This window comes from Platichthys flesus, chromosome 5 (genome assembly GCF_949316205.1).
Source record: "Platichthys flesus chromosome 5, fPlaFle2.1, whole genome shotgun sequence".
NCBI classification, from domain to species: domain Eukaryota; kingdom Metazoa; phylum Chordata; class Actinopteri; order Pleuronectiformes; family Pleuronectidae; genus Platichthys; species Platichthys flesus.
Genome location: NC_084949.1, coordinates 9259742 through 9286478, shown reverse-complemented (window position 1 = coordinate 9286478; position 26737 = coordinate 9259742). Strand labels below are relative to the sequence as shown.

At 42.2% G+C, this 26737-nt stretch overlaps 1 protein-coding gene across 1 annotated transcript; it reads right to left on the bottom strand.

Annotated features, from left to right (window-relative positions):
* Window positions 1-179: 179 nt before the first annotated feature.
* On the bottom strand, window positions 180-25931 carry gnav1 (guanine nucleotide binding protein (G protein) alpha v1). The gene is made up of 9 exons (XM_062388579.1): window positions 25320-25931; window positions 24894-24985; window positions 18382-18474; window positions 17224-17384; window positions 15515-15643; window positions 6872-7001; window positions 6623-6694; window positions 5067-5154; window positions 180-1501 (listed from the first exon to the last, which is right to left on the bottom strand). The coding sequence occupies exons 1-9, from the start codon at window positions 25447-25449 to the stop codon at window positions 1311-1313; spliced, it is 1086 nt and encodes a 361-aa protein (XP_062244563.1). The 5' UTR covers window positions 25450-25931; the 3' UTR covers window positions 180-1310.
* Between the last annotated feature and the right edge of the window lie 806 nt (window positions 25932-26737).

Sequence of the window (26737 nt, the reverse complement as noted above, 5' to 3'; positions counted from 1 at the left end):
CTTGTGTGGCCTAAAGTTGTCTTTAAATATTTATTGAAAAAGTAAAATAAGTGATCTGTGCAGTGCTGCCTAACCTTACAGTGTTGATCACAAACCCTAATCTGGTCCGTTGGACTTGAGGAGTAGTGATACGTAAATGAGAGATAAAGACACATTCTGAAAAAGTAGAAGGAAAAATACACATGTAGAGATTATTTATATGTATGACGCATTTTTATTTCCAGAGCAGAAGAAAAGCACTTCATCATAAGGCACATGGGGGTGTTTCTTTTTATCTATCTCTCACCTTCAGAGTCCATGTCAGAGCGTATCAGTCATTAGCACATCTTGTTTGTTACTGGAGTCAGAGAGGAGCTGCTGTGATCGCTCGGTCAGTCGCTCAGGGGAGCCTTCACAGAGTTAATGTCACACAAATCACAAAGAGGCAGCATCCTGCTCGACAAACCAGGGTTTGTTTGTGTGTGCCTGTGTGTCTGTGTGTGTCGGATATTACAACAATAATCATCAAGTGGGAAAATTAAACAAGTCACCAAGCTTCAGGGATAAGTCCTCATCTTATTTTCCCCATTTCCAATATCAAAGCTTCCCAGCATCATGGCTGAATTGCAAGAGTCAGGGGAACGAGCGATGCACAGATGATAATGAACGTGTGTGCTGTGATTTCAGCTGAGGAAGAGTAAACGCAAACTAGGGTGCTTTAACTGCGATCGCCGCCTCATTAGGAGGTTGTGTGACGCACGGGATGCTCACAGCGGGGACACGGTGATGAATGAGCGGAAAACACAAAATTGTATGCGTGAGTGAGCCCTGCGCCGGGGAAGTAACGGACAAACAATAAATCCTCCTCACGTCCTGTGTCCTGCCTGCCTGCCCACTCACACACACACACACAATAAGACAGGGAAATATATTGCATCTCTGTCGAGTCTTGAGAAAATGTAGTGTCACTGTTTATAGTCTGATTTAAAAGCACAGTACAAAACAAAATTATTCTCAACGCAAACTTCAAAAGTCAACATGTCAGGGCTAAACCTCAAAATCAGAGGATTGGGCCACTGGTTGTCTTCAATCCTTAATGTGTTTCCAGATTTTTTTCAAAGCTACATTATATGAAGCATCACAAAGTTTGAAATGCAACAAAGAGCATCACAAGCTCCCCGACTGCTCCTCAAAAGAGAAAACTAAACACTAATGCTTCGCTGAGAGGATCTTCATGTTCTCTTCAATCCCTTTTCTCTGCTTGGATCGCCTTTTAAAATGAAACATCCAAAAAGGAACAGGGCCGACTGTCCGGTGACGTCCGCGGGCAGTCACAGAAGTGAAACTGCCTCCAGGTTCTCCTTAATAATTGTGTCCATGACCACCTGAAAGACGACCTGGATGTTGGAGGTGTCCGTCGCCGTGGTGAAGTGGTGGTAGATGAGCTTGCTGGCCATGGCGTTGAGCGAAACAAAGGTGGCGGCGATGAAGCGGGCGGCCGAATCCACGTCGCAGTCTGCGCCTGGAAGAGGGAAGAGGGAGGAATCAGACTCTTCAGTGAAACATCGGCCTCCTCAGCACAGACAACTGACAAAGTGTGTCAGTTAAATGTGGATTAGTGGGACTATGTGGGAGATTAGGTGAAGAAACTCAGATAATTAAAAAAAAATTGAGATTATGACTAAGCGTTGTTGAGTGGATTATAAAATTGGTGCGATCTTTAGAACTTTTATTACAGTACAAGAGATATTAGTGTGTTCTATTAGGTTACAGCATCTGATTAACAACAGAGAGTTCATGAAAGCTGTAACCTTTGCCAATAAGGTTATATTGTCACCCCTGTCTGTTTGTGTGTTTGTTTGTTTGTTGTGAGCAGGATTAAACAAAAACTGAAACATGGAAGGATTGAACATGGGCCAAGAAAGAACCCATTCAACTTTGGTTTGGGTCTTATAAAATAAAGGGGCATGTCCAGGAATTGTTTATTTCTTTGAGTTTGACAATTTCCAGAATTTCGAAGGAAATAATTCATAGATCTTAATGAATAAAATCAGACATGTTTATGGGACTGGAATTTGACTATGTGCAGCTTGGTGCAAATAAAGATCCACATCTAGACGATTAAAATGTGGTTCATTATGGGACTGTTGGGCTTCTGTGAATGTTTGCAGTCTACTGCATTTCATTTTAGTTACTTAAGTAAAGATATGCTGATCTTTATTATTCACACATCAGTAAAAATGTCAATACATTAATGTTGATTACAATTTGAATATCCTGCACTAAAAATCCTAAAAATACAGAGTAAATGTTGTGCATTAGTATTTGTTCTGCAGTAAAATCGATCCTGTGACATTGTTACACTGTTAATATTGATTCGGTAGCGTGTGGTTTTACTGTTGTAGCTGGAGGTGGAGCTCATTATAGCTGCTGTATGTAGCATTTGATAGTTTAGTCCATTGGTTTCCAGTCGAAGCAACAAGCCGTCCAAAGGCTCATTAAATAAATCAACGGAAATATAAAAGAAGGAAAGAGGAAAAACCGACTCAAAGTCCAAGCCTACATTGATTTGCTGTTAAATGTCTCAATATCTTAATAGTTTATAATTTGAACACTTATTTTAAATGAATGAATTAACTAGACCTACAGCCAACACAAATGGAAACCAGTGGATTCATACTATTTAGTAGTTAGAATTAAATACTGGAGTTCAACCATTTCTGAGCTCATTGTCTATCTTCTGATGATAAATTCTCCTATGGGGGCAATGGACAACATTTGGGGTTGTCCATTGTAGACAGTGGATATTTGGGACAAGACTCTGTCCATTCACCGAACGCTCTTTACAGTCCGACTAGTTTCACCACAAAACACGAACAATCAATTAAAAAAGGTTAGGGTAACGTCATTTTGGTTAATCTCTATACACAGCTGTCTGCATATGTATACAAATAAATTAAAAAGATGATGGCTGAAGCATTTCAGTCAATGTGATCCACCTCTTTTTCGCACCACTGTTTACCTGCAGGCAACAACGCCTGCTCAAACGTGATTGGTCAAACTAGAAACAGAAACCAGGCGGCTTTCAGCCCCCAAATCTTTTTCCGCAACTACAGACTCTGTAGAGATACTTAAGTATAATAAATTATTGTATAGTATATTTACACGCAGAATTTAATGGTTCAATGGGTTAGTGAAATAGCCAAATGTTTCACTTTAGTATACAACTCGCATAATTGTAGTCAAATTATATACAGAAAAAGGTTGGGAACTGTTGTATTAGACCAGTCATCATATCTGAGGTCAGTGTGAAATGGCGCTTGCTCTGCTGGCTGACCCCATCCAAGAGTTTTTGCATTTATATTGACATTAGCATGAGAGCACAGAGGATAACGCTGTTGAGCTCACTGAGATGTGGGGATACAAAAAAACCCTCAAACAATACCAGTGTGTGAGTGTGTGAGTCCGCCACAGTGGGATATTAATGATCATTCTGTCTTTCAGACATTTTGTATCGTTTCTGTCTGAAATCTTTTTTCAAACTCAATCATGCAACATATTTCAGTAGTATAGTCATAAACTGTAAAGTCAGAAGGTCCGGACCAAACAAGGCCGGTGTGTAACTTAACTTCCCTTTTTGTCCTCCGACCTGCTTGATCATAAATAACTTGAATCAGCAGAAAACTAAATTCATTGTTGACAACACTCAATGCCAGGCCACTTTGTCAGAGTTACCTGTTCAATTATTAGATACGATGCAATTCATTAATTAACCCATTAGCTTTAAGAGGACATGCAAACTCCACAAAGAAAAGTCTCAGTTTGGCAGAATCAAACCCGCGACCCTCTTGCATTGAGACAAAAGTGTGAACCGTGTACTGCTACTATCGCATTCCCTTAAGTTCAGCCTGTAGCGTTGATTACAAGGCCAAAGCACTTGATGACGCTAAGGTGTACAAATTAAGCTCAGCGTAGGATGAGTTAGGAAGACTTTACCCCCATTCAATCAATCTCAAATCTCTCACGCTCTCTATGCTTATTGATCATCTGATTGTTTCTAAATGGCCGTTCAGATACTGCCACAGTCGCTTCCAGCCAATCATGCGGCTGCTGTCAAACTTTAAATCCCTTGTCCTCTCTTACGCAGACAGCCGTAATTCAGTGACGCGCATAACCCACCACCCCCCCAATCTCCTCCAGTCTATAGTAGCATCATCATCACCTCATCTGGATCCTCAACCACCACCAGTGTCTAGACCCCTGTTTGTTCTGCTTCACCTCTTGTCCCGATGACATCACATAGGGGTCTAAAAGGTCCCAAAACTATAAGATTCACGTCACTTATGTTCATAAAACGTTGAATTGAAGTCTCTCTTGATTGAACTGAAGTTATGTCCCTAAAACCTGCTGGTGGCCACTAACACCTGCTAACATCTACTGGTAGTTGGTAACTTAAATTGTTCAGAAGACTCTCAGATGTACAGGGGCTATTCACCATCTAGTGAGTCCTATAATCTAAACTAAACTAGTCTTAGTCAGTGGTGGTTCTAAATTTAACTGCATCATATTGAAACTCTCTATATAATGCTGCCAATATAAACACTGTAAACGACAACATCAATAATAAACAAACACCAAAAAGTTGTATTCATGGTATAGCAGCTGTACTGTATTTTAAAGATGATAAAGTGGCAACTGTATGTTCCGTAAAATATAAAAAGTGATGTTCATATGGAGTGATATTTCAGTTTATTTATTACAGAAAAGTTCCCTTGTGAAACCACATTTCAATTCACTAGATCTAGATGTTTATTTGAATCTGTAGCAACTCAAACACAGTCATTAATTCCAATCCCCTCTCTGAGAGGAGAATTGATTCTCTGAGAAATCAAGACAAGTATCTCACAATGTTAAAGAAAGAGGGAAAAAAATTATCTGGATCGGCACATAAATGTACCAAGTTCCCTGGTATTCCATCCAGTAGTTATTGGGTTATCCTGCTGATTAATACACGCACACAGAAAAACAAATTGAAAACATAACCTCCATGGTGAAGGTAATAACTTAGTTACTGATATGAGTCCTACCTTTAAACTGTGGCAGGTATAACCGCAGATGTCGTCCAGAGTGTAAAATCTTGTCTTGAAAAAGGTCAATCTTGTTCATGAATAAAATCTGAAATCACACAGACACACATACAGACACGCACAGACACACACACACGCACAGACCCAGAATATGAAACCAATCAATCATTTCTAAACGTCACATCTATTCTCAATTTACACACATTTGAGTAAAATGTGAAAATCAATAGCTAAGCTGAGACCATCATGGAGTTATAACGGCGGATCAATGACCTTCATCGTCTCCAGAGAAGTCTCCTTCCTGCTGTTATTGTCTCACTGCCTCTAAACTCCACTTCTGTTGTGGCGGCCAATTTAAACTTCAATAAAGTTCCCTCTTTTTTGACATGTCTGATCTCACACACACGCACACATAGCCCCTGATAATAATGAGTAAGGGACGAGGGAGAGCAGAGTTTCAATGAGTAAGATACACAGCAACGCTTTGGTGCGTAATTATTACTCTGCAGTTACAGTTAAGACATAATTGAGGTGGAGGTTACAAATAAATTTTAAAAAGCTATCGTTAAACACTTTATTTAATGAGCCTGTTAGCCGTGTTAATGTTCAGGCCCACACAAAGACATCACAACAGTTAATTTCCTGTTTTAAATTATTTCTTAAGCTTAAAGAAAGAGCTAGAAGAGATGCTTTGATGCAACGCTGTAACTTGGAGCAATAACCCCAGTTTTTACTTATTCATCCTACAGCAGACAGAGGCCAACACACTTATTTAGGTCAGCTTTAAAGGCAAGTCTAGTAAATGAATTGAACAAGCTCGTTACATGGTCGTTTTAATACGACCGAAATACGAGGGGAAAGTTCACCTTATCAAAGCTCGGCCCAATTACGAGTCACTCTTTAATTGCGAATGACAGAGGACAGACAAAGGGCTGAGGCTGCGATCTGTGTGGGTGTGTGTGTGTGTGTATGTGTTTGTGCTTGTGGAAACAGCATAGGGTTGTTTTTATTTCATCATGTCATTGACAACAAAATGATGTTGCTTGTGTCTCCTCCATTAGTTCCTTTCACCAACTGAACACTCGGACTGAACCGCGGTTCCCGCCCTCCAAATAACCTAATTGCATATCCGTATCCCGGGATGAGTGGTTATTTATTTAACTAGAGATGGATTTTTAAATACTGCCCGACAGCTGCTAGAAGCTGACATTCTCATGACTCACTGGTTAACGTCTATCGTCTCTGCCTCAGTGATGCACATGTCTCTGATTAAAGACTCAGTTCATGCTAAGAGCCAGGCAGGGCGTGTGCAGGCAGGAAGTTCAGTTAGTGACCGACAGGTATACCAACAAATCAGCTGATTGTTCATGTTAATTACAGTCCTGCTTGGCTTACTTAGATAACTTAATATTGATGGCTACCGGGACGCGACGAGGACGTCAACGAATAAGACAACAAGTGTTTCAGAAAAACAATGACCAACCCTACCTTTAAAAAGCTAATTTCTCATACTACATGCTGACTTTGATTCACTGGGTGGGGGAAGAACTTCTCACCATGGACGTGCTGCGGAAGAAGACATTGTTGCAGATGGAGGAGAAGAGCTTCATGCTCTCTTGCAGACGATTCTGCGGAGAAGACAATGACACCATCAGACGGACATCAGCAGTGGAGACACATTGTCAAAAGTTGGTCTGGGAGGTCAACGTTTTATCTGATTGGATGAGACTCAACAAGTTGTCCCGAGTTAACTTTGACTGGAGAGCCTGGACGACTGTTAGGCAGTGACCTGGTGCAGCTCGTACCATGGAGGGGTCCTCCACCAGGGTCATGTCGTAACCGCTGAGCGACACCACAAACAGCACCGCCCTGACGTCCTCGAAGCAGCTAATCCATTTCCTGCGCTCAGTTCGCTGGCCTCCAACATCGTACATCCTGCACACACAGGGGACACATGAGAGAGGGGGAGACACGTGGATAAGCAATGAACTGAAGAAAGGGGGAGAAGGGTGTCACAATGTGGAGAAATGGATAAAAAAAAAACTAGCTGAGTCTCTGTTCAGGGGCTGCAATTGAAGACAGATTACGTTGATTGCGCCAATAGATGTCCCATTTCAGAGGCTCCTTCAAATGCGTCCTATTAACCCCAAGAAAGAATAACAAAAATAATGTAGGAAGGAGCAGTGGTTAGGATCATGGACGCTCACCTGCCAAGCTGTTTGTGGCCTATGGGAAACAACATCTCATGCCTGAATTCATCAATGTTCTGTGAGGTCAGGAGTGGGTGCACATGGCAACTACTCCTCACAGTTACTAGTTGATTATTGATTATATCTACATCTGAGAGAAAGAAAACCTGAATACCTCAGTGGGCACATCAATTATGTGCAGCAAATTATATATACTGATTTATTGTTGTCTTTAGTAATGGCTCGCATGGCAATGTTGTGTTAACGTGCAGGCCAACACAAACACATCACAACATTTAATTGCCCATTTGGCTCGAATGGAGCTTTAAATAATATTTATGATCAGTCACCTTTAAAATACCTGAACCAGCAACACTAATCTAGCAACTCATTCCATCTCTGTCCGTGTGACTTACATTTTTTCTCGAGAAACGTTCATCTTAATGTTTCACAATTGGCATGTTTATTGTTAAGGTGCCCGGGGAAGTTCAGTGTAAAATTTGGTGAAATTCAAACATGCGATATGTTCAATATTAATGAGCTTTGACCATGTCACCACTGTTCTGCAGCAGCAGTGACTGGGACTCATCAACGCAAAGTGAAGTTGTTGATCCCGACAATATCGCGTTCAGATAAACAGCAACGATTGACTGTCGCTCACTGACCCGATGTGACATTTGAATGGAAGAATGCCATCATTAATGTTAATGAATGCACCCTTGCTTTTTGTGCTATGACAAGTGTAAATGTTGGTTTATTTGTCGTGAACCCAACAGACTGGGCCCGAACATGAACAATATTGGAAATGTTACAGCAGAATAATTATAACAGAGACAAAACCCATCAGAGAATGTGTAGAAAACGTGTTGTAAAAAAGGGAAATTAAAACTATACTCAAATGGTAAAAGACACGTGAGGAGAAATAATAAGAAACTCTGATACGGGGCCCAGGTGGCCCAGGTTTAGCCGGCACACTCCAGTCAGGGACGATCAAGAGAGTAAGCAGAGAACACACACACACACACACACACACACACACACACACACACACACACACACACACACACACACACACACACACACACACACACACACACACACACACACACACACACACACACACACACACACACACACACACACACACACACACACACACACACACACACACACACACACACACACACACACACACACACACATTTTGTTCACTAAAACATTACTGTGTCTTCCCTTCACTACGGAAAAAACAAGACACAAGAGACACTTCCTACCGCCGGGTTTTATAGAGGCAGGAAATTGAACATGACATTATGAACACTATTTAAATCCACAAGTCTGCTGGATTAAAGAACGCATCCCCTGTGCATTCATTTTCATAATGAGAGGGAGAAAATCTGTTTACATATCATCTATCAGACCGTGTCCTCGCACACACCGTTGTGTGCGCGGAGGAGAGACGACAGCTCAATGTGACTGACATGTTCTTCATCAGGATTCAATTTCCAATAGGAAAGCGTAACGTTGTGTTCTCTGTGTGTTCATGACCGTCCATACTGATGGCATAGCCTACAGTAGCACTGAGGGTATACCTCTAATCAATGACAGATTGCATTGGTCCAAGATAAGGTCAGATATTCCTCACTATGCGATTTCCACTCACGAAAAAAACAGAGGAGCGTGCCACACGCCCCTGCAGATCCTATTTTTCCATTTGCACTGAGAATATCACTCTGAGACAATCACAATACAACAAAGGTCAACGATCTCCAAAAGGACGAGAGAGGACAAACGCAACAGGAAATAGGAAACGGAGAGCCACAGCTGGAGACGCGGGTCGCTTCATCCCACTTCTCAAAGCCAGATGTGCCGTCTCCCACCGTCCATCTCAGCATGCAGCGAGTTAATGCAGCTCCTTAAAGCAGAGAGGAGAAACAAACGTGTGGAAACACCGACGCACACAGAGAGAAAACAACCAAAAAGGGAAAAGGTTTCTAATGGAAATCTTTTCAAAGGCCGGCACAGACCATGTCAGTGATGCTGCTGCATCCCTACACAAACCTACTCACAAGGACACATACACATCACTAATACCCTAGACTCTGACTAGTCATAGGTGTGACGACTGCTCTGCAAACACACACAGAGATACACAGTGAGCACAATCTCCTGCTGTTCAGCCAAGTTCTGAAGACCGAAAACAGAGATGATGAAAACCAGACAAAAATAAACTCTACATCATTATCACTTGTACTACAGAGGGAGAGACAGATGTGTGTGTGTGTACTTGGGTCACTGGAGAAATACTAGGACTATGGACTCTGGGAGCCTTGGTTTTGTCTGTGCTTTAAGTTAAATTAAATAGGTTCAGTGAAATATCTCATCTCAGAATGGAGGTTTGTAAGCAACAATCAAACTATTAGAAAAGAACATTTTGAAAACTCTCCAAGGATTTCAGTGGCACTTGCTTTGTTTCTATTTGTTTTCGATTCCATTATAAATACAGACACTACATCTTTAAGTGCAATTTTCATGCAGGTGCTTAGGTTTGTACAAACTCCAACGCAGATGTGCTTCCAAGTTCTCTCCACACGGGCTGTGCTCGCCCCACAATGTTCACCCTCATCTGCAGCGTTGTTACTATAATTATCAGATCAGTTTATGCTAATGATGCAGGAGAAAACCCAGAACCTTATTACACAAAGAGGTCAAAGGTCAAACAGGACATCTGCATGCAAACTAGGCTGTGTCTGGGTGAAAAGTTTTGAGAATGTACACACAAACACACACGCACGCACGCACACAGCTCCATTTTTGCAGCCTGCAAAGTTCTGCCCAATAGTTGTTGATTCACTGGTCCACTGGTTTAGTTCCTGGGATGGGTATCACATCCTAGGTGACTCTCATAAGTCCTTTTCAGACATTTCCAGCAGAGGATCTCCAGAGTATTTTGTCCGGACTTTCTCCACAGTTTTTCTTTTACACATGCACAAAGCAGTTCAGTGCATGTCTGAAAGCAGCTTCGGTATAAAATAGGCTAATCCTGCCTCCTTCCATCTCCCCTACTCCTCCAGGTAACCCATGTTGTGCTTTACCCTGTGAGACTCCCTTTCTACAGTGTCTTGTCTAGTTGGCCAACATAAAGAACTAGACAGCTTTACGCCGCAGGGCTCATGATACTTTGACCCAATTGGGGGGACTTGTCACAAGAACCTAAACCTATGCTTCCCATGCTGCACCCGACAAACACTGTCTCTGTGCCTGAGAGCAGATACACAGCCTCAGACGGGAAACACTTTGTCTCAGTTGCGAGCCTGGCAGCAGATGCTTATCTTTAAACTAAATCATGTTCAGGCCCTAATGCACCACGTGGGATCATTATGTTTGCCCATAGGTGGAATTTAATGTGAATGATTGAAGTCATGAACATTTAGTCACATTTATTATTCAGAGTATGTTTGTTACACAGGAGTTGATGTGAAACACTGGGAATGTTTTGTACATTGTTTATGTTTTTAATATTTCACTGAGTGTTTTTATTACATGACAGATCCCTCGTTGCACTTTAAGTTTCCAGCAAATGTTTCGTCTTGTAACATGAGAAGCAGCAAAAAGCACAAGGACATGCTGTTACGAACATGATGTTAAGCTTGATCTTAAATTTTGTGATTTTAAAGGGGACATATTTAGAAAATTCCACTTTTGTAGTGCTTCTACACGTTAATTTGGGTATCTGGCATGTCTACCATCCCAAAAATATTATAAATATAATTACTGGTTTTCCAACCATGAAACATAAAACGTGGGCACGTTGGATACATTATCTACAAAATATTTTCAAAAATGAAACAAGCGGTTGTAGAATCCTCCATTTTCATGTTTAACCAAAAAACAAGACTCCAGACAAAAGCCACAGTGTCTCTAACACAATTGAGCGACCCCTTAGCCTCATTGTTAGGGTGCATTCCAGACTGCATTGCAGCAGGCAGTTCGATGCCCAGACGACCGAACCATGAGGTATCATTCCCCTACTGTCTTTCACTTTACTATCAAATAAAGGCCTGAACAATTGATGGTATTCAAACTACAGTACGTCTTATACTGTCCATTTCAGAGAACAGAGAAACATGTGCTGCATACCTGCTGTCTTTTCACAGCTCACAAACCACATACTCCTCAAAATCCCTCCGTTTAGTTGCTAAGTCTGAAGTTATTACATCAACATATGCTCAGCTCTTCATTGTGTGTCTTGATCTTTTCAAATCACATACACACACACACACAGACACACACACACGCAGACACACATACACAAGGAGCTGTTTATCAATTAACTAAACCCAATTATTTATGTCCTGAAGAACTCGGGCAGATAAGAGGGAGTATGAGCGTGTGAGCGAGGGGGTTGGGCTCCATCCTGCAGCACCACCTGGGACTCTGATCCCCCCCCACTCGTATCTGATATGTCACCTTATGGTGACGTCCCTACCACAATGTTTCATGAGAGATAATATAGACAGATCCGCTTCCTTGTTAGTCCATTGGCCTAGACCTGAAATTTCACATATCAGTACCATCTGGGTGGGCAAATTCTAGTTGCTATTTTTTAATTGTTATACATCCCTAGATTATGTTTTGATGTGATAACCCTTTCAGAGTGGCAGCTTATTAGTTATTACCTCTTGAACAGAGAGATCCCTATCGAGCTAACGCGGAAAGATTAATTCTCCAGTCATCATGTATAACTGTACCATTATACTATTATCTCGTCTCCATTGAAATAAACCCACCATAAATACTGTTAATGGCCTCCTATGTACTGGAACAGTTCACATTATAAATTTTATAAGGATATTTAGTCTACTTTTGCAAAATTTGCAGTTTCAAATAATAGTATTTAGTGTTTTTTTCTTCAAATACAATATTAAGTTAAATTTAACTAAATAATAGTCCCTTAGTTTGTAAATCATTAACCTAGGCCACAATAATTATGATGAAACTACACATGATACATGCAAACAATATTTTGGCAGGTAAAGTAGTTTTGTTTTATTTGTCTTATTACCAGTACTTCAAAACGCACATTACATATATAACTCTTTAATTAGTGGTCATATGTCTGGAGGATGCTACACTTGTACACCATGCTCACTTAACATCAATTGGCATGTTCTATGATTTTACGGTGAACGGAAGAAGAGTGTTCTTAGCTGGTGTAACCTTGCCAGCTATGACGACAAAGACCAAGTCACTACCAAAAGAGGTGGCAAGTCGTTTTACTTTCTCAGATGGCTTTGTGCACTTAAAGTCCCCGATCAGCAGTGTTTGCAGGAACTGAGTGACCGATTCAGGAATAATGTTTTCATCCTGCTCTACATCAGCTGGCCACCGTTGACTAATGTCTTGCTTCTAAATCTCATTCCTCAACTGCAATGCTACCTTCTTCACAGCGTCCCAAGCTTTGATGGCCCTGGCCTGTTGCAGCTCCATTTTCAAGGAGTTTCTGGCTTTGGCAAGCTCACTCATAGTTAAGCAGTCTGGGAACAGAAGTAGCCTTCCCTTGTCGTCAGATAAGATGTGGATGGACCTGCCAGCTCAGTCTCCAACTTGCGACGAAGATGTTTCTTGGTCGAGTCTTTGACCCGGCTGAAACCAAGAGAGTCCAGTGACGACACTAGTCTTGACGTCAGGTCATGGGTCTTATCTCTGGATTGGAAAATAGTTCATTCCTGATAAAGGCAAGCAGTTCCTCATGGGCATGTTTCTCTTCTGCTTTATATTGTGTTTCTGCATTCTCTCCTTGTTCCATTCCACCAGAACTTGCAACAGACTCTCCACGCGTGTATCCACGGTAGAAGGACCTAGGGTAATGCCCCTCAGAGCAACAAGTTCTCTACTCGTGAGAGCAAGTATCCTCTGGTCGAGTTTGCTGGTTGCAGCTGTTCTGATACGATCATCAGCGTGCAACTCTGAACATCACATGAGCGGTTCCCTGGTGTTTTGACTCTTCTGGTATTTACTTTTTTTCTGACAGAATATACAATGATCTTCAAGAACTGTTGAAGTTCTCGGGTCATCTCTAGATGTTTTTCTTGCAAGTGGTTCCGCAGGCTTAACACTAAAACTAAAACACTGATCAGTGAAAATGGTAATATAGCCCTAAAATATGAAAAGCTGCTTTTGTGCAAGGGTTATCATATATTAATAGACTCATATCAGTCCTACAAACAACTTAGTATTGGTAAAGTTGTGCCCCCTCAAATGGTACCAATATGTGGTCTGGCCCATGGACTATGTGACTTAACAGTAAGGCTGTGAAGAAAAACCAGCATTTTCTGCTCACAACAGCAGAAACAATTGTGGATGAAATAATTGTTTTTACTCAAAACTTTTTACATTACATTACATTTCATTTAGCTGACGCTTTTATCCAAAGCGACTTACAATAAGTGCATTCAAACCCGAGGGTACATACCAAGGCACTTTTCTTGACACTTTTCCAGGTAAGAGTCAAATGAGTTTGAGACATTTCATGCAAAAATGCACACAAGGGAGCAGCAAGCAGAGAAATAGATATGACACAAAGTCCCTGTGATCATGTCATCTGCTGACAAACAGGCTCACTCTACGATGTTTATATGCTAAACATGTTGTGAAAAACTGAGGTAATGTATTTTAATATTATTAATTTATATGAGGTGCTCCTCAGGTAGATATCACTAAGAAAGGGACAATGGGAAAGTAATCTCATTTGTTTTTAATATGACAGACAGACACACACACAAATACACACACACACACACGCACGCACACACACACACACACACACACACACACTCACTCTTCCCATGAGTCAGTCTGCTCAGTCACTTAAGTCTCCAGATTTCCGAACACAAAGACAGAGTTATGGCAAGACTTGAACTGTGGGAAATCATCCACAGTCCTCCATGTTTCTGAACAAACATTCTCATGGGTAGTGACTATGACTAACCACTATCTGTAGTGATCCCCTGAGTTTTTAGCTAGCGCCATCAGCAGCTCAAACATTGAATAAATATTCTGAATAATAAGAAGAGACTTTAAATTCAAACACCGTCACAGTTTAATAGATATTCCTGTGTCTAGGTCTCAGATATACAGCTATGTATAATAAAAAAATATATATTTAAAACCACAGCTTTGGTTGTCAATTTACTTCGGAGCCTAAACTCAAAGTTTAACCACTTCAACTGAGTCGGGTGACTTTTCCAACTCATTCAGTTTATCACTACATTTTGCCAGACATTTAAACTCATTTCATAATTTTCACTTCCAAGTGATACTTGGATTTTACTTCCACATATATAAATTCAAGCTTTAACTGAGTCTCACACTTGAATTACTTTCAAAGTCATTTTAATTAATAATTAAAAATGACTTTAAATAACAATCAGATAAAAAGAATAAAGTTAGTCAGGTAAAATGTATTCCAAGCGAATATTACTGCATTTTTGATCATATTATAACAAGAATGAAGTTGTAATACTGCATGAATAAAATGACAATATAACTAAAAACAATAATTCATAATTTTCTCAAGAGACAGTGAGATTGATTCAAGATGTTGGATCCAGAGTAAAAAAAGAGTTTTGTTCTTTATTCTCTTAATTTATGATTTGACTGCGAAATCTCTGAATTGTATTTCTCATTATGGCTCTAATTCTCCATCGTATTGTTGTCAGTAACAGCCTCTTTTACAGCTTTTTTTCTTCCATCATCGTGAGTGTTTCCGTTTGATTAGTTTCTTGATGTTGGTTTGCTCTGCATCTATCAGGCTGCAGGGAAATCAAGTTCACTAACACCTATCCCGCTGCTGTGACTGTTAGTGACTTCAGCCACTGGAAGGTGGTAAGGTATGTGCTAACATGCGACGATGGCTCATCGCTCAGAGATGAAGATGATCATCTGACATCGGCCCCCTGATTTCAGATATCTGCCCTCTGCTTCTTTACTGATAAGACTGAGACATTGATGTTTATGATTGGTGGTTGCGATCAGTAGACGGGTGTAAAGCCAACTGACAGCCACCATATTGACGTATTGAGTGAAGCCGCCCATCTGAGACTAGGGCCTATCAGATGGCTGTAGACAGACATAGGCTAAGGGAGTGAAGTTGGTACGACTGTTGGAAAAACGGAGTGAGGACATGACGGCAGCCACTGTGAGCCCCTTGCACTGTGACATAAATTCTTAATATAAAGCAAAGTGAAAGGCGTCTACCTGAAGATGAGGTGGCTGACTTTAAACTGGGTCTCTATCACACCTGTCGTCCTCAGTCGAACGCGCAGGACGTCATTCTCTGTGGGCACGTAGTCTGGAGACGTGATGCGCGTCATGTTCTCAAAGAAACTATGGAATGAGGGGGAAACAGAGAGATAAAGAGAGATGAAAGAGAGAAGGAAATAAACAAGGAGAAAAAGTTTAATGACCTACAGACAAACTTGACATCAAAAGAGAAAAGGATCAGGTATCAGTTATGGATGTGTTGGCTTGCGCAGGCTTGTGGCTCCCAGGCCGTGCCAGTTGGCAGCTAGGGTGTGCAGTGATAAGACTGGAGCCCCAGGGGGCGCAGCGGCTCATCTCGATGAATGTTATGAATATTCACGCGGTGATTTACCATAATAACACACTGAGGCTAAGCTTTCAAACACAGATTAGCTATTAACACAGCGAGTGTGATCAACTGTATCATGTGTATGCTCAAAGTGAGATCGGCTTTTTCTAAACACAAACACACAGTCTCCACCAACCTGATCTGCCTGTGACATTCTCAGCTAGTCATCCCGAATCAGTTTCTTCAACAGCATGTTGTGTGCGAGTGTGTGTGTCTGTGCATGTTTCTGTGTGTGTGGGTATTTGTCCCTCTATCTTTGTGAGGCCCACTCTGAGTTTTAAATACACTTCATGTCATTTAGATGATGCTTTTATCAAAAGCAACTTATTTTAGTGCATTCAACATCTATGGGGGGGAGGGGGGATTCAGGGTTCAGCATCCTGCTTAAGTATACTTCCGTATGCAGGTGGGGAAAACTGGAATCAAACCACGACTTTCTGGTTGGAGGATGACCGCTGTACCCCTCAGCCACAGCCAACTGCACCACTTGTTTGCCAAAGAAGGCTCCCACTTGTTTTAGGATATTCAGGCCAAAGATGATTTTTATCCAGGCCACAATAAGGCGAGAAGTGCTGCAGCATTGCTCCAAGTGGCCTCCATCCATCCATCCATCTTGTTATTGCTAAGAGTCAAGAGTCAATGAGGGTCCTAACAAGCACTGAAGAATAAACACGTGCGTGTCCCTGTGCGTGTGTGAACAGTAGAGGGTGATGGTGATGTGCCGTAGTTCTCAGTGGGAACAAGAGGGCCTGTCGGTGTAGATAACCCCAGAACCGAGACATCCTGCTGGGGTAGAGGATGAGAACAGACGGCCTCCTGCTGGGGCCCAGCTCTGTCTTACCACTGTGTCAAACACACCGTCCACTCTACACTTGTGTCTTATTTCCAGTCTTTGTCTGCAACCTCACTTCTGCACTTTCATCAATATTTAGGTTTGACTTATTCTTGTATCAATTACCGACCTTTTAACGTGAGACTTTCTGTGTGTGACAGTGTTTTGCTCTTATCTGTTCAAAACGGGTTAAAAAAAACATGCACAGTGATGAACGAGAGAGTGACACCCCTCTCCCATCTCAGACTTTTGGACCCCACTGTATACAACAATACAACAATTATTTGGATGTATATACTAGCTGTGGAGGTACATGTGAGTACAGTTGTACTGTGATCTGTCTCCCTCCCTCTGTCCTTTCCGCTCCACACCCTAATTCCCAGTGACGGCGAGCACATGGCCGAGCATCAGCTGGTAAGTGCAGCTAATTAGACTCCCGCATCTCCTCAGCCCAGCGTGAGCGCGTGCATCAAGAGTACTCACTACAGTGCAGAGTCGTTAAGCTCGTACTCGAATCCCCGGGCCGCCGCGGCCCTAACCCCCTGGTCGGTCAACAGGCAGGACAGGGCGTGGCTCAGGAAAGGAAAGAGCACCTGATCTTCGTCAAAACACCGCCCACACGACAGGACAGAATGGGCATGGATCTGCGAGAGGAGACAGAGAATATGGATTGATAGTCAGGGAGGATCGGGGGGCCAGATGGAAATAAGGATATGAGAAAATTAGTGTATATGCGCACACACACACACACACACACACACACACACACACACACACACACACACACACACACACACACACACACACACACACACACACACACACACACACACACACACACACACACACACACACACACACACACACACACACACACACACACACACACACACACACACACACACACACACACACACACACACACACACAAATATAAAAGGAAATACTTTGGTCATCATGTCCCTGCAGGATGTGCCGAGTGGGTGAGTCGTGTTATGAGCTCTGATAACTTGACAATAAAGTCAAATCAAATTGAACAACGTAATCACACCACCCACGTATCATTTCACTTTCTGCTGTTGCTCATGCAGACAGTTGGTGTTTGTTGTGTGTGTGTGTGTGTGTGTGTGTGTGTGTGTGTGTGTGTGTGTGTGTGTGTGTGTGTTCCTGTACTTGTATCTTTGTGAGGACCATTTTAGGCGTAGACCCTACAGAGTGAAGACATTTTTAGAAAGTAAGGATAAAGGGTCGGTCCTCACTTCTACAAAGGGCTGTTTGAGGATTAAGACTTGGTTTTAGGGTTAGGGTTACAATTTTTGTTAGAATAAGGTTAAGGTTAGGGTAAAGGTTCAAGTTTAGGTTAAGGTTAGGCATTTGGTTTGAATAGTCAGGTAAGGGTAAGGGGCTAGGGAATGCATTATGCTAATGATTGTCCTTACTAAGATAGAAGTACAAACACAAAATGTGTGTGTGTATCTGTTTGTGTGTGTATGCGGTGCCATATGAAACAGGTCAGATGCTTCTCTCTAGTGGCGATCTGGGTGTAGTGCATCCGATATCTAGCAATACAAAATGTAATTTAAACAGAGGAGGAGAAAAACCGAAGACCGATCTAAGAGTGGACAGTGAGAAAAGGACTACCTTGTTCCTGCTGTTAGCCAGGTTAATCCGGAGGACACCCATCCCATGGAGGACAAACTTCATGGAGGTCAGGAGGTTATCCAGGACTGCAGGCTGCCGGACAAAGTTCAGAGGTCAAGTTCCCGACTTATGGACACTGTTGTGTCTGCTGAGGGTTTTAGTTTACTTATGACTGCATCTTCACTAAAGTATAGTGTGTCAGCTGATCAGTTTCCTACCTAAGACAACACGTCACAGGACAAAACTTGGAAGACTTTTCATAACAGACAAATAATGACAACAAGGAAAGTTAGACACTTCATCTTTTGTTCAAAGTCAGATGTCAATTTCTAGATTTCCACAATATTGTCCAAAGGTAACAAACTTGTGGTTTCACAGGGGTTTGTTGTGGACTATCCCTTTGAGTAGGCGCAGTAAATAAAGGGTTTTGAGAGTAATGGGAAATCAGTGGCTGTGTAGAATAGCATTATCCAGTATCTATATCAGTACAGTATATTTATCCTGTAAGGGTGGCTCTCTGGGACCACCTTGGAGCCAGTCTAAGCTGACATTGGGTCAGAGTGGGGAACAACATGGACAGGTCACCAGCGTATCAATTTAGAGTCGCCTATCTGAGACATTCAGCAGAAAAAAACACTAAAATGCAAACTCCTATGACACTGGGATTCGAACCAAGAGCCTCCTTGCTTGGACACAGTGCTAACCACAGTAGTTGCCAATTAGTTGAGATGGCAAAAATATGTTAGCAACCTGGTTGCTATTAACTCTTCTACCAGACACAGAGCAACATCTTGAGTCATGTTTGTGCTGAGACTCACAGGAGGTTGATTGGTGACTCTAAATTGATATGCTGGTGACCATGTTGTACCAAACTTTTGGAATGTGGAGAAACTAGACTTGAAAATTAAAAGTTGAAGATGAAAACAAACAATGTCAATACTAACATACCTAAATTCTTCACCTGTATACACATATTTGTGCAGTCGTGTGTAGGTGTGTTTGCATCTATCAAAGCTCATTGATCAGCTTTAAAGACGACTGAAGAGCAAAAGAACAGGGTTTATCACATGAATTAAACTCATAACCCTGTCTATGTGTTCGGAAATCTGGAGACTTAAGTGACTGAGCAGACTGACTCCTGGGAAGAGTGTTTGTGTGTGTGTGTGTGTGTGTGTGTGTGTGTGTGTGTGTGTGTACTCTATGCCACTGCCAGCTCAAGATAAGCTTCACATTCCATCAAGATTCTATCACAGTCTGGTTGCTCCTCTCTCGCGCTCTCTGTGTGTTTCAGTGCCCAGTTTGAGATGTGCTGCTCTCCCAGTGAAATGTGCGAGGTGAGATAAGTGTGTGAGGTGACAGGGCTTCATCTTACGAGCAGCGCCGGGCTCACGACTGCTGACTCCACCGCATAAGGGACAAATTAAGTTCTCTTTTAGGAGAACGCTTGCTGACACCACCGTATTGATTTGTTTCAGAAATAAGCTGCATTGTGTGCTCGTCTCCCCGTCGCCTAACCATCATTGACAGATATGCAATTTCATATTGCTCTATAATAATAAGCCATTCTTATTAACTTAAGAACAATACATTGTGGCGTAGTTTCTATGTTTTATGGTCATAAACATCACTGAAAATTTGAAAGCTGGTGATGAGGGTGTGATGGCAGTGTTGAGGTTTGAGATGTGTAAATGTGTCCCAAGACAACAAGTCCTGCACTCATTGGAAAAGATGAAGGCAGTACTTATGACTGCAAAAAGCTTTTCAAGTCTGAGAGAGAAGGCTACGCAGTACACACGCAATGATGATGTGGCGACGGTGATGTGCCAGCAGACACTGAAATGTGTCGGAGGAGGCAGGTGTTTTAAACCCCGGATTGTATATGTATATGTAGAGAGAATAGAATACAATAACATAAAATTACAAATGATGTCCCCAAAATGACCCTGGAGATAAATCACCAACTCTTTTCCAATTTCAACAAAGCTACAGCTTCATAAATATCTTAACCACATGATTTATTGCAAGTCTATTGTTATCTTGGGCTTTATTGTACAGGTGTTGACCTTCAATTTCTGCCCGTCTAATTTCGCTTTCCCTTCCTCTAACAAGTCACATACGATGTCACTGATCCACTGTTTGTACCCTTGTCTGTCTTCAGCTAGTTCTTTCTCCTTCCTTCCCTCCCTCCATCTTTATCCACTGTCTCCCAGTTCCTCCCTCTCTGACTCAAGGTGGGAGACAGAGAGTAAGGGTGGAGGTCATGATCGCACAACAGCAGACACTTTCAATGCAGAGACTGAGTCATTGTAGATAAGTAGCACACAGAACGTGCAGAAAGCTTTCACAGCTTAGGAGCAGCTCACCAACAATCTCCTACTGGCTGCTACCCTGGTAGACCAATACTTTGCCTCTTTATTTACCGAGCAATACATGCCTGCACACACACATGCAAGCACGCGCACACACACACACACACACAATCCCTAGGTGTCCATTTACTCCATACTTACTGTCTCTAAAGGTGAGGCAAATCTGATAGTGGAATCAGATTACCATTGAATGACACCCCTAGCTGCAGGCTAGTGCGTGTATGTGTGTGTGTGTTTATTGGTTGCCATCACTTTACAAGGAAGTCTCTCTCACCTTTTAACCTTTGTTTGGTGCTAATACTCCTGCCACCATCACCACCATCACAGTTTAAAGTATTGTGGGAACTTTGTGGTACGTCTTGCATCAGCAGACATATAACAACTCTCGTTACAAAAGTCTAATCTCTAAATCCATCCTCACACACTGAACTATTGTTGTGTTCCTGACTGTCCCGCTCGCAGTTTGGATCGGCTCCCTGAACACAGAGAAGTAACAGCCGTTTGCAGTTGTCTTGTGTCGGAGCACCAAAAACACAACGGCAAAGAATGTAGCTGAACTGGTGGCGGCCTGGTATTTAATTATTAACCACAGATTGTTCTCGTGACAATGTGAAGATAAGCATGAGTGTGCTTGAAGGTTTTAAGCTCTGTTGGTTTTCCAAACTAAAGTCTCACAGCTGTTTGGGGTGAAAGCTCCCAGATTTATTTTTATTTCCTTAAGATTCTTGTTCACGAGACAAATATTCATGCAAACACCTGAATCAACAGAGACATTCCTGACTGAAAAACATTAATTCACTTCAGAAATGTTAACTATTGCCACGCATGCACACATGGCCACACACACACAGTCACACACATAATCACTTCTGTTGACAAAGAGCTGTGTGTATTGGAGGAGCATGAAGGGGAAAATCTCAGTCCATCAGCCGATCCACAGTAAAAACAACACCAAGGCCCGGGGCTGCAAATAAAGGAGGGATGAGACACAGAGAAGCCCCCTTCCTACTTTTCCTGCTCTTATTCCTCCAGTGCAGGTCCCATCATGGTCCTAATGCAATACAAGGCTGTCTGGCAGGGCCACAAAGAGCCAGACAGAGGAACAAAGAGAAGGGGTTTTCTCACTGTGCCTTCAGGGGACATTTGAGAGAACAGATAGCATGGAGCAGGGATAACCTGTCCAGTTCAAGGAAGGGTTGGGATCTTCACGATGCCACTCGTGGAGGCCATTTCGGCACATGGTCAAGGTAGTGGGAAGAATGGGAAAGATATGCTCACATAATGTCCGATGTGTGTGTGTGTGTGTGTGTGTGTGTGCAAAGGGAGGGTGTGTCTGTGTTTGCCCTGGGAGGTTGGGATGGTCAGGGAAGGGAAGGGAAGGGCAGGTCTGTGGGCTAGTGTCATTTTCCACTCGAAAATAAGGGCGTCACCTGAGAACGAAAGCAAACCAACTGACAGAGGAGACAACAAAGGAGGTCTGACTGGTGGACTTAAACATGGGTTATTGCATGGGTGCATGTTAACCGGCTGAATACAGAGCTGCACAAATACCATAGAGGAAGTGCCTTGAAATCTTAAGTGTGAAAAGATTGATTCCTCCATTTGATCAGATAAAGGAACTGTGTTATCAAATAAAATGTCAGTTAAAATGGTAATGAATCAAGACATTGTAATGTCACATTGACCTGCAGAGGGGTTATTATTATTTTCACCAATGCATTGTCCAGTAAAACAAAGTATGATGCTTGTGTTAGCAGGATTGACCTGTAGACAGGGCGACTGGAGGAGAGGAGTCCAGGGAGGGAGCTGAGACGTCTTTAATATCTAGAAAAGCCTTCACGCATCGCAGCTGCCTGTACAAACAACTGGGACCTTCACAGGTCACACCAGCGTGTCAGTGCATAATCCCAGTGGCCAATGACGAACTGCTAAAGGGGAATGTTTGAAAGTGTTTCACATATCTCCAGAAAATATATAGGCCTGTTGCATATAGGGAGATCACATGGATAAACACCAACCCTCTATGTAAATACAGCTCTTTCATTAATAACGTTCTAGTTCCCTTTTTGGTTCACTAACTTGGGCAGCTTCACTGTGGAGCCTGCTTTCAGGTTCACAAATTAAACTTAGGTTGGTTCAAACTCCACCATTTTTATAATGAATTCTGGTCGGACGGAGGCTGTTATGCAGGAAGACGGAGCAGGAATCTGAAGCGTAATGGAGACAGGGAAAGACCCTTTCTGTCATCACATACTCATCTTGTTTATGGATCACAGAAAGGAGGAGGCACAGGAACAAATGGAGAAAAGAAATAGAAGAGAGGGATGAGTAGGAAAACAGTGAAAGCTTAAAGGTGCTAAATGTACGTGTTTTGATAGATCAAAACATAGCCAATGATAACACAGCTGTTTGTCGCAGAAAAGCTGAAAGCATCAGACTTCATTGCTTTACAGTAAGAGCTGAGGTGGAATTCAACCTCACGGACTATGTTTACATGGACATCAATATTCTGACTATTGACCATATTCAGAGTAAGACAATATTTGTGTTTGCATATATATGATTCCATTCATATTCCTGTTAACATGTAACAAACACAGTATGACCTCCGCTTCAGTCAATTATTTCGTCCTACCGCTTGAACCAAATTGAACCCAGGGCATGAGTCATCAAGCAGTCAACTGCCGAATGTTGAACTGCTAAAGACAGTGAAAACTCCACAGGTTGTTATCATGTGATTAAGAAGTATACACGCCTACATAATGTAACTAAGCTCAGAATACTGCATATGTCTTCATTTGATAATGGCTATCTCTGAGTGTGACCTTATTCAGGTCGAAGAAAAACGCTGTTTACATGACAGTGTCTTATCCATAAGACACCTTATATCCTTATCTTCTCAATCAGGGTAATATCAGAAGATTGTTGTTCATAGAAACATGTCTTTGAGTACCCATTGTCTTCCTTCTCTTTCTAGCACTTCGTTTGTTAGCCTTACGCTACAGGCCGGCTGCTTGCACCAGCTGGTTAACTTGGATTGGTTGGTTGGTTAAATAGCAGGCGTAAGATAAACCTTCAGTAAAAACAAGCTCAAACTGAAGCTGTGTATGTGTGTGTGTGTGTGTGTGTGTGTGTGTGTGTGTGTGTGTGTGTGTGTTCAAATTTCCCCACCCCATCCCAACCCTTAGCGCAACCAAGGAATTTGGCTTTCAGTCCCCCACAGCACACACACACACACACACGCACATACACACAACGAAGAGCAGATGAGAACCAAACCACAGCATACCAACTAGGATCTGACCCTGGGTATCATGAGAAATCTCAGTCGCCCACAGGAACTAACCATCGCCTCGTATATTTCATTTCCTCTCCATCACTGCTCCTCCATCTTTAATCTGATCTAATAATGCATCACCATGACACCAGCACAAACTGACCTCTTGACCTCTCCTATTGGAATCAGGCTCTTACCTGAATTGACAATAGCCCAACGATAAACACATGTCACAATAGTCTATTTAATGATCTCTTAGTTTTCCTTTTCTTAGATGAGATAAATGTGATTGTCATCCTGGAAACAACAACACCCAACCAACTGTATGCAAATAGAGTGTTATCTGATTCTAAAGAAAAGGCAGGGGGACACAGGTTGTAGGCTGATAGCGTGTATGTGCGTGTATGTATTGTGGAAGTTGTGGGGACCTAAACCTGTTTACACAGTCACATTAAAGGAATTTGCCTTGTTATTGGTCCCATATCGTAAAACATACAATTCTATTGTGAGGACATGTTTTAAGGTTAAGTTAAGGTCATAATAAGATTAAGTTTAGGTTAAGATTAGGCTTAGGTTTAGTTGAAGGTTAGGTTTAGGTTTAGGTTCAGAGTGAGGTCAGGTTTAGGTTCAGATTGAGGTCAGGTTTAGGTTCAGATTGAGGTCAGGTTTAGGTTCAGATTGAGGTCAGGTTTAGGTTTAGGTAACGTTTCATGACACTACAAATCATTTAGCTGACGCTTTTATCCAAAGCGACTTACAATATGTGCAAGTACAACAAAGGTTAAGGCGAGGTTAAGGTTAGTTTTTAATCAAGGTTTGGTTTAGGTTAGGTGTGTGTGTGTGTGTGTGTGTATGTGTACTCCCACCTTGAAGCTGGTTAGCTCTTGCTTTGTGAATCCATTACTGTGGATGATCTTCATCTGTTTGACCAAAGTGCTTTTGCCGCTCTCTGCTGCACCTGCAGGTTTTAAACATGGTGGTTAAATGAAATCTGGACAAGAACACACGTGTTTAAACACACTGAAGTAGCATCTGTGGTGGGGTTTGATCAGTGAGTTCACGATGGGCGAAATCAAACTGTGGTTCTTTGTGACTCAAACCAAAACAACCCGAGGCCCTTTACAAGAGTTCCCAAATAAGGAATCCTCATGTCATCAACTGGAAAAAGTCCAGAAATAGAAACAGGTTGTTTGAGGTGTTTAAAAACCAGATGTGATCCGGGACACATGTTCAACACAGAACAGGAAGCCTCCTCTCAGGTGAGTTTACAGTGAGGGGAGAGCCAGTCTCACCTAGTAGGAGTACTTTCACCAGGTTCATGTCCCGTTTGGCGAACTCGTACAGGTCCCTGTCTATCTTGACGCTGTGGATCCTCGCCCTCTTCTCCTCCTCTGTCACTTCGGTACCGAGGCACAGTCCCATCCCGAGCACTCATCTCCTCCCCGGCCACAGGAGCACACGGGCGGGCAGGCGGTGCGCTGCTCCGCGGTGGGATCACCCGCAGTTGGTTTCCACACGCTGCATGATCCCAGCTCCTCGTCGGTCCGCCCCTCGGGATCTCACCGCGGACAAAAGTTACCTCCGCAGAAGTCAAACGAAATCAAAAGTTCAGGCCATCTCTGGAACATCCCTCGCAGTGTGGGAGCGGCGGGTGGAAGTGATTTTACGCGTCGCTCCAGGTGTCGCTTTTTGGCTTCCCCCCCCCCGACTTCGGTGAAAACCCCCAAAGTGTTGTGTAACTGTGGCACCACCGCGGTTCAAACTGTGTCCTGCCGCCTTGGAAAAGACCCCAGATCGCCCAGGAGCTGCCTCCTCCCCCTGGTGCACACAGGGGAGACTTTTGGACTTCCCTGGGAAGTGACGAATCTGCTGATCGAACAACTCCATGTGTTTTAGCAGCCTAGAGTATATCAGGCTTATTAACTAGCAACTCAATTCATGTCCAGGTATTTTATATTTGTTAACTTGCACTGAAAGCGTTTTTTTGACTCTGCAATCAATTATGCACACGTCTCTTTTCCACATGTATCCTCACACTCTTTATGGGTAAAATATGATATAATATACTATAATACATGATATATTCTGATCACCCAGCTGGTCTGGAGACTTATTGATTTAGGATGATAATTAATTTATCTATTTATGTATCTGTTTTTTTCCCCATGGGGACAAATATTATTTACAAATAGCACCTTCCTACCACTGCTTTCCCATCTATCTATAATAATAACTTTATTTATAGAGCACTTTGACACAAATTGCTGCACAACAAGAAAACAAACGGTTAAATTCCACAGGGAGGTACATAAACAATAATGGTAATAGGGATAAAACAACAATAACCTGACACCCCACGTAAATCCAGGATACTCAAGAAGTAGGTTATATATCTATCTTTTTCTCTATCTTTGCCCTTTTTGTTGCGCTGACTCGTTCTTTTCATCCAACACTTTCCATTGTACCGTTGACCTTGTGTTAGCTTACATGACAAATAAAAACTTGAAACTCAAGTAAATTTACTTAAATATACTTGACATGTGCTTTTGCTTAAACTTCATTATTGAAGTCATTAGTCTGACACAGAGTGTTAAAGAATTGTTATTATTCCATTTCCCCCCTACTGTGGTTTGTATAGAGTTCACTGTGTAAAATAAATGTCCGCTGGTCAATGTAGTAAATCAGAACAGTGGAAAAACACAAGTGCGTG